At 47.3% G+C, this 9,292-nt stretch overlaps 1 protein-coding gene across 50 annotated transcripts in view; it reads right to left on the bottom strand.

Moving 5' to 3' along the window:
- The window catches only part of ATE1 (arginyltransferase 1), a 187,536-nt gene extending 181,777 nt beyond the window's left edge, over nt 1-5,759 (bottom strand). For 12 of the 50 annotated variants that reach the window (XM_054660558.2, XM_009459361.5, XM_054660554.2 and 9 more), the window contains exons 1-2: nt 5,623-5,735; nt 1,512-1,575 (exon numbers count right to left, since the gene is read on the bottom strand). In XM_054660558.2, coding sequence (XP_054516533.1) covers nt 1,512-1,575; nt 5,623-5,707 — 149 coding nt within the window. In that variant the 5' untranslated portion in view covers nt 5,708-5,735. Of the gene's footprint in view, nt 1-1,511; nt 1,576-3,668; nt 4,571-5,089; nt 5,333-5,622 lie in introns of those variants that run through there. The other 38 variants (XR_010147043.1, XR_010147042.1, XM_054660556.2 and 35 more) reach the window with 15 other exon arrangements.
- Between the last annotated feature and the right edge of the window lie 3,533 nt (nt 5,760-9,292).

Here is a 9,292-nt window from a genome sequence, read left to right on the forward strand (position 1 = left end):
CACGATGCTGTGGGACTCATGTATGTGATGCCTGTGACAACCACACTTGGGTATTCCACATGCACCAGCACGGAGTACCCCAAAACTAACCTGCTTCTTTCCATGCATTCCAGGTCTATGGTACTAACAGAACTGTTCATTCTGTTCTCAAGTCAGAGACCTGGGAGTCATTTTAGACTTCTCCCTGGAATTCACCTCTATATCCTGTTAGCAAGCTTTCCTTCACTTTAAACCCTATCCTAAATTGTCCCCTCTTCTCTACCACCATTGCCACTAAGGTGACAGTCCTCATCATTGCACATCTGGATAGCGCAATAACCTTTGAACTCATCTTCCTGCCTCTATGACCCCCCCCTCAAATACCTCTCAGCCATCTGAACAATCTTTTCTAAAACAAATTCCATCACATTTCTCTCTTACCATAAAATCCTTCCATGACTGCCTTCTAAAAAGTTCTGGCCAGGCATGGTGGTTCATACCTATAATCCCAACACTTTGAAAAGCTAAGCTGGAAGAACACTTGCAACCAGATGTTCGAGACCAGCATGGGCAACATAGCAAGATCTTACAAAAAACTGAAAAATTAGCCAGGTGTTGTGATGCACACCTGCAGTCCTAGCCACTGCAGAGGCTGAGGCAAGAGGATCACTTGAGTGTGGGAATTTGGGGTTACAGTGAGCTATGATGATGCCACTGTACTCTAGCCTGGGCAACAGAGCGAGACCATGTCTCTAAAAAAAAAAGTTGCTTATCATGGCAATGTGAAGTCCTTTAAAATCTGACCTATGTCTACCTTTTGAATCTCATTAAGTTTAAGGAAAGTTGTGATGTTTCAGCTGGTGCTCCCAATCCCACGTCTTTGGCAAGTATTAGCATACAGTATTTAATATTACTTATATTTACACAAGGAACTGTACCTAAGAGTTACTTAAAAATCATCCACATAAAAATAACTACTCAAAACAGGCCATGTGTGGACTTTAAGGAAATCCTTATCCAAATAAACTTTTAAAGAAGACATTTTTGAGACAATCTGAAAAATCTAATAAAAAGTAGGTAACAGGTAACATCAAAGAAGTTTTATTATTTTTGTAAGGTGTGATACAGCATTGCGGATAAGTTAAAAAGAAAAAAAGACCTCTCTCTTAGAGATACATACTTATTGCCTATCTATTGATAGGATAAATGTCATAATAACCTACTGATGTAATTTGCTGTTAAATATTAAAAGGTGGAGCAGGAGAATCAAACATGATTGGCAGAACGTTAATAACTGCTGAAGCTTAGTGATAGGTACCTGAGGTTCATTCTAATGTACTCTCTGCTTTTATAGATATTTGACATTTTCCTAACAAAGTTTTTTAAAAAGGAGAGAAAAAATCACTACATAAAAGAATATAATAAAAATTTTTCTTAAACCTCTTTCCAACAGGAAAGCATTTTAAAGGCATGCTGTATTTTTCAAGAACCTGAGTAACAGTAGGAAGTCTCTTTGTATCTGGAAGCTTTACCTTCGCCATCCTCGGTCTATGAGATCCTGATAATCCTGTACTGTCATGGAATGTGCCCACATGCCTGAAAAAATAAGTAGTGTGTTAATTACGGCAGGGTAACCTTTTTTCTTTTTTAAATTCAAAGTGTGAGTTTTAAAAATAGGAGTGTGTGGCCGGGCACGGTGGCTCATGCCTGTAATCCCAGCACTCTGGGAGGCCAAGGCGGGCAAATCACAAGGTCAGGAGTTCAAGACCAGCCTGGCCAACATGGTGAAACCCCATCTCTACTAAAAATACAAAAATTTAGCTGGGCGTAGTGGCAGGCGCCTGTAATCCCAGCTACTCAAGAGGCTGCGGCAGGAGAATCACATGAACCCGGGAGGCGGAGGTTGCAGTGAGCCGAGATCACGCCACTGCACTCCAGCCCTGGCGACAGAGTGAGACTCCATCTCAAAAAAAAAAAAAAAATAGGAGTGTTTAGGTTAAAATTCCAAAACACTCATATTGGATAAATGAAAAGTTTGTACATACTTCACAGCTGTTAGTTGGGCATACACACAGCACAAATAATGACACTATATATATTTTCATTCAAAAAAACACATCGAAGTAATTATATTTATTTGAGGATTAGTCAATAGTCTCTATGACAGCATAAATTTAAGTCCTCACTGCAATCAGACTGCATCAGACCTTCAAACTTTAATAATATCCCCAATGATTTAACATGCTGGTCTCTTCAGAAAACTTAGCAAAATGTTTTGTGCTTATTAGTTCTCCTGATTTATATACAGGTATATATTTACAGTACAGTCTTGAGCATCAAAAATTGGAGAAAAGTATGTAACAATATTCCCTCTAAGTGTTAAGAACTGAAAGTAACTCAGCCGGGCACAGTGGCTCACGCCTGTAATCCCAGCACTTTGGGAGGCCAAGGTGGGCAGATCATCTGAGGTCAGGAGTTTGAGACCAGCCTGGCCAACGTGGTGAAACCCCATCTCTACTAAAAACACAAAATTAGCCGGGCATGGTGGCACATGCCTATAATCCCAGCTACTTGGGAGGCTGAGGCAGGAGAATCGCTTGAACCCAGGAGGCGGAGGTTGCAGTGAATCGAGATCGAACCATTGCACTCCACACTCCAGCCTGGGCAACAAGAGTGAAGCTCTGTCTCAAAAAAAAAAAGAAAGAAAGAAAGAAAGAAACTCGAATGCCAAGGAACAGGAAGATGATTACAGGGGATATGATGTTGTCAACATGATGGAATAATTACGCAACTATGAAAAAAAACGAAGACTATGAGGAAACATTTAAAGGCATATCAGAACTAAAGGCTTCATGAGGTGGTGGCTCAAGCCTATAATCCCAACACTTTGGAAAGCCAACGTGGAAGATCACTTGAGGTCAGGAGTTCAAGACCAGCCTGTGCAACATACCAAGTCTCTGTTTTCACAAAAAAAAAATAATAATCATAATTAATCAGGTTTTGTGGCCTGTGCCTGTGGTCCCAGCTACTTGGGAGGCTGAGGTGGGAGGAGGCTTGAGACCAGGAATTTGAGATTTGAGGCTGCAGTAAGCTATGAACGCACCAGTGCATTCCAGCCTGAGCAAAGGAGCAAGACTCTGCCTCTTTAAAAAAAATAAAATAAATAAAAAATAAAGTTAAAAAAGAAATGGGCCAGGTGCGGTGGCTCATGCCTATAATCCCAGCACTTTGGGAGGCCGAGGCGGGTAGGTCACCTGAGGTCGGGAGTTCAAGACCAAGCCTGGCCAACATGGTGAAACCCTGTCTCTACTAAAAATACAAAAAAATTAGCCGGCCGTGGTGGCGGGCACCTGTAATCACAGCTACTCGGGAGGCTGAGGCAGGAGAATCCCTTTAACCTGGGAGGTGGAGGTTGCAGTGAGCAAAGATTGTGCCACTGAACTCCAGCCTGGGCAACAAAAGTAAAACTGTGTCTCAAAATAAATAAATAAATAAATGGATTTTTCCCTTTTGTAAACAGTAAATCACATCAGAGATATGACAGGCTTGATAGAGCAGAATATAGTGGGAAAAGCATGGCACTGGAGTCCAACAGAAATATCCCGACACCTGGCAGGCACTCACTCACACTAAGGAGTTACCCAATAAGCCTCAATTTCATCATCTGTAAATAAAAAAATAAAACTCACCTACCAAGTAAGTAGATGCCCCATAATAAAGAGTATTAAAATTAAAATCGAGATACTAGAAATTGATGATTATTTTCTCTTGATGGAAAGGTTGCAGGCAGGTTTCTTCGACAAAATGTGAAATACAAGACATTTATGTTAGCCAATTTTCTCTTACCACAATTATTGGAAAAAAAATAAGTAATGACCTATTAAAATATTAATTTTAGGCACGTTTAATGTAACTTATTGATTTGATAAATATTATAGCCAAAATACAAAAATTCTGAAAAAGACAAGGTAGAAATCCACAATACTCTAAGGCCATATTACCACTGTCACTATTTGGTGTACTTCCGGGCCTTCTTCCTTTCAGAACTGTAATCATGTCGCATAAGCCATTTGCATCCTGTTGATTTTCTCCGTTTAAGTCCAAACTGGAAGCATTTTTCCATTTAGTCTTCATAATCCTCACTTCTAACGATTGCATAACTGTCTACTCAAAACCGCTGCCCACAAGAAGCACTTAATAAACACTTTTAATGAAGGAGCAAATGCACACACCGTTATCGACCAAATCATTCCCCACTTACACCTTTTTCATGGAAAATGCCTGTGTGTTTTCATGAGAATCTCGTTTTCCACAAAGCTAGACTGTTCTATTAAAATAATAGAGTCTACATTCTATATTGGCAAATGCATGGCAAGAGAGGAAATAAACACGATGTTTTGTTTACCAGCAACAAATCTCCCCCAAAGAAATCTGAATCACGATGGAAAAACAAAACAAACTTGTGGGCTGGCTTTGCTGTCGTCCGGGTGGGTGGAGAAAAGACACGGCATATAAGCAAATGGTAAAAATTTCAAACAGATCAGGACAAACAGAATCCCTCGCCGGTAGCGACCGCGGTCACCAGTTTCTTGTCTTTTTTTTTTAACTTCTTTTTTTTTTTTTTTAACCCAGAGATGCAAAGGGCTCATCCTGTACATTCGTCCAGGGATGTCTGATTCATACATGACCGGCACCTGTGTGCACACCCACAGCTCCTTCTGCACCGCGTTTCGCCCTCGCTCCCGGGACGCTCCCACCGCAGCACCCACCGGTCAGCCCCGGCCATTAACTACGGCTCTGGGGCGTTCCCTGGCACTGCGCGCCGTCCTTCACCTCACACAATCTACCCTAGACGGGCGTCCGTCTCCCGACTCTGGGGAGACCACCACGATTTCGAGAGTCCGGGCACCGGTTAGGATTTTCCTGCAGAACAGGCACCGCGAAGCTGCCCTGCTAAGCCGGCGCCGCGGCCCTCCCGAGGGTGCCCCCTCCGTCTCGGCCGTGGCACTGGGGCCAGGGGCTCCGGCTCCCTCGCGTCCTCGCTGGGGGACCCCGGGATCCCGAGACCCGGGCGCCCGGCTTCCCACGCCCGCCGGCCCGGCTCGCTCACCATTGGAGCGGCTGCCCGACTCGTTCTTGCAGTAGCCGCAGCGGTAGAAGTCCTCGCTAGGGAAATAGTCCACGATGCTGGGCGAACCGCCCGCCCAGAAAGCCATGGCCTCGGCCCCCCTAACGCTCAGCCGCCCGGCCCCACGTCGCTAGCGCCGCCGCCGCCGCCGCCACCCCACAATGCAGCGCGCCGCCCGGGAGCCTCCCGAGGCTCGCGCGAAGCCACTCGGGCGCCCGCAGGCCCGGCCGGCCCGGCGCCTCTTGGAGCTGACGCCGCCCGCGCCATCTTGACCGAGGGCAGCTTTCCACTATTTCCGTTCCTTCTCCATAAGGGGCCGCCGTCGTCAGTGAGGGTGAGGCGGAGAGACAGAGCGGGAAGGGAAACAGGATGGGGAGAGTCAAGAGGGGAAGGGAAGCGGGAGTCGGGGTGCGAGCCTGCCCTTTCCCCCGCCGAGGGCCTGTGCGGGGCGCGGCGGCCGCGCCAGGGGTTGGGCGCTAGGCGGCCGCGACAACTCCGGCGTCGGGAACACTCACCGCAGGACGCTTTGCCCTCCTTGGAATCGCAGTAGCCGCAGTGGTAGCCGGCCCTGAGGCCCTTGTATTCCACCACCGACGCCATGGCCGCCGCGAGGGTCCGCTCGGGCCGACCACGCCTCTTGGCGCCCGGGGCCGACCTCGGCGAAGCGCTGGGGCCCGCGGCGGGAGGGGTGGAGAGCGAAGCTTGGCGCGGGGACCCGTGGGCGGGGATGGTGGTCGTGCCCCCAAGCCCTGCGTTTGGGCCGGTGCTTCCCACAGCTGTGCGTTATCAGCCCCATTTCACAGGTAAGGAAACTGAGGACCGGAGGTTGTGATTATCCCAAAGTCATTCCCGGCGGGTCTCGGATTGAAAGTTACCCTCTCAGGCCGCCCCTGGCCACCGTGTAAGTGACTTGCTGGAGCTGCTTCCAGACCAGCTGGCACGCACTCCAGTGCCCTGAATACAAGAACACAAGCAGGTATTCCGTGAATGGCGAGGGTTCGCAAATTAAAGAACTCTTAACGGCTTTTAAAGGAAACAACTGTCAGCTAGAGACAGTTGCTGTCTTGTACCACTATAAGTCCGGTGCCACATACGATTTTTAATAAGAGATGCTGGAAATACAGGGTTTTTTTTTTTTTTTAACTCTACAGTCCAAACAAAACAGTTTTACAGGCTGAATCCAGCCCATGGGCCTCCATTTTGCAACCACTATTTTAAGGAAGATTTCCTTAGGAATAAGAGTCTAGGGCAAAATATAAAAATGAGGCTCATGCCTGTAATCCTAGCACTTTGGGAGGCCGAGGCGGGCGGATCATGAGGTCAGGAGATCGAGACCATCCTGGCTAACACGTGAAACCCCGTCTCTACTAAAAATACAAAAAATTAGCCGGGCGTGGTAGCGGGCGCCTGTAGTCCCAGCTAGTCGGGAGGCTGAGGCAGGAGAATGGTGTGAACCCGGGAGGCGGAGCTTGCAGTGAGCCGAGATCACGCCACTGCACTCCAGCCTGGGCGACAGAGCAAGACTCCATCTCAAAAAAATTTTTTAAAAAATGAGTTCCAGGGGCGGGCGCGGTGGCTCACGCCTGTAATCCCAGCACTTTGGGAGGCCGAGGCGGGTGGATCACGAGGTCAGGAGATAAGAGACCATCCTGGCTAACATGGTGAAACCCCTTCTCTACTAAAAAATACAAAAAATTAGCCGGACGTGGTGGCACGCGCCTGTAGTCCCAGCTACTCGGGAGACTGAGGCAGGAGAATGGCGTGAACCCGGGAGGCAGAGCTTGCAGTGAGCAGAGATCGCGCCACTGCACTCCAGCCTGGGCGAAAGAGCGAGACTCCATCTCAAAAAAAAAAAAAAAAGAGTTCCAACAAGGTAATATGCTTTATCTTTCCCTCTGCGTGCACAGATAATTTAAGCCTGTCTGTCCTCATAGTTTTCCCAGTCAACAATAAAGCTGATGATACAATATTTTTTTAAGTGTGTTTAAAAAAGTGAAATGAAACTCAGAGAAATAGAAATAAATTTTTGAGGTGAGTTTTGACATTCTTGACCCCAAGGGCCTGTGTTAGATATGTACCTAGCTGAAGGAGGTTTCTTGGTGGCCTGGTGACTTGTTGAAGGGGGCCAGCCCCTCCACACCTGTGGGTGTTTCTCGTCAGGTGGGACGAGAGACTGAGAAAAAAAGTAAGACACAGAGACAAAGTGTAGAGAACAGTGGGCCCAGAGGACCAGGGCTCAGCATACGGAGGACCCGCGCCAGCACTGGTCTCTGAGTTCCCTCAGTATTTATTGATCACTATCTCTACCATCTCGGTGAGGGGGATGTGGCAGGAATATAGAGTAATGGTGGGGAGAGGGTCAGCAGGAAAACGTGAGCAAAGATCTCTGTGTCATAAGTTTAAGGAAAGGTGCTATGCCTCAATGTGCACGTAGGCCAGATTTATGTCTGGCTTTACACAAACATTTTAGTGCAGTAAAGAGCAGTATTGCCGCCAGCATGTCTCACCTCCAGCCATAAGGCGGTTTTCTCCTATCTCAGTAAATAGAACGTATGATCGAGTTTTACACTGAGACATTCCATTCCCAGGGAAGAGCAGGAGAGAGATGCCTTCCTCTTACCTCAACTGCAAAGAGGCCTTCCTCTTTCACTAATCCTCCTCAGCACAGACCCTTTATGGGTGTCGGGCTGGGGGACGGTCAGGTCTTTCCCTTCCCACGAGGCCATATCTCAGGCTATCACATGGGGAGAAACCTTGGACAATACCTGGCTTTCCTGGGCAGAGGTCCCTGTGGCCTTCCACAGTGCATTGTGTCCCTGGGTACTCGAGATTAGAGAATGTCAATGACTTTTACCAAGCATACTGTCTTCAAACACATTTTTAACAAAGCACATCCTGCACAGCCCTAAATCCATTAAACCTTGAGTCAACACAGCACATGTCTCTGCAGGCACAGGGTTGGGGCTAGGGTTACAGATTAACAGCATCTCAAGGCAGAAGAATTTCTCTTAGTACAGAACAAAATGGAGTTTCTTATGTCTACTTCTTTCTACGAAGACACAGTAACAGTCTGATCTCTCTTTGTTTTCGCCACGCTTGTTAATACTGCCAAGCATCACTTGTGCCTCCCACAATCGGAAGGCACCTAAGGAGTGGCCATGTAATATCCAGCAGCTTCTCAGGCGTTCCTCCAACTTCTTAAACTTGAAAACTGCATGCTATATCTCAGTATTCATGTTCTTAAGTCAAGCTTCATCCATTTTGTTCTTTATGGCAGATTTGACTATTCCCAGTCCTTTCCCAGACCGGCTCTCATTTTGAACAAAAGCAAAGCCCGTGGAATGCATCAGAAAGAGAGCAGAATATGCTCTGGACAGAAGGTGGACCAGGAGGCTTTTTGGTCTTAATATTCCTGTCCCACTTCACTTCTGTCCCTCTAAAGCCTCATCCTTATCCTAAGTCCTACACTAACCTCAGCCAGGGCACTTCAAGACATGCCAGCCTTGAAAAATAATGAGAATGTCCAAAGTCCTAGGCATATGTGGTGTTTTTTGGTTTTTGATTTGTTTGTTTGTTTTTTTGAGACAGAGTCTGACACTTGCCCAGGCCGGAGTACAGTGGCATGATCTTGGCTCACTGCACCCTCTGCCTCCTGGGTTCAAGCAGTTCTCATGCCTCAGCCTCCCGAGTAGCTGGGATTACAGGAGTGCACCAGCATACCGGGCTAATTTTTTATTTTTAGTAGAGATGGGGTTTCACCATGTTGGCCAGGCTGGTCTCAAACTCCTGACCTCAGGTGATCCTCCTGTCTCGCCCTCCCAAAGTGCTGGGATTACAGTTATGAGCCACTGCGCCTGGCTTGTCTTTTCTTTTTGAGGCAGTTTCACTCTGTTACCCGGGCTAGAGTGCGGTGCCACAATCAAAGCTTACTGCAGTCTCAACCTCCTGGGCTCAAGTGGCTGAGATTACAAGTGCACACCACCACGCCTGGCTAATTTTTGTATTTTTAGTAGAGACGGGGTTTCACCATGTTGCCCAGGCAGGTCTCAAACTCCTGAGCTTGGGAGCTCAGCCCACTTTGGCCTCCCAAAGCACTGGGATTACAGGCGTGAGCCACTGTGCACGGCCAGCATATGTGTTAACTCCCTTAATTCTTATAGCAACTTCACAAGTTAGGAAATGTAG

Source organism: Pan troglodytes, chromosome 8 (assembly GCF_028858775.2).
Source record: "Pan troglodytes isolate AG18354 chromosome 8, NHGRI_mPanTro3-v2.0_pri, whole genome shotgun sequence".
In the NCBI taxonomy this organism is placed as follows: Eukaryota; Metazoa; Chordata; class Mammalia; order Primates; family Hominidae; genus Pan; species Pan troglodytes.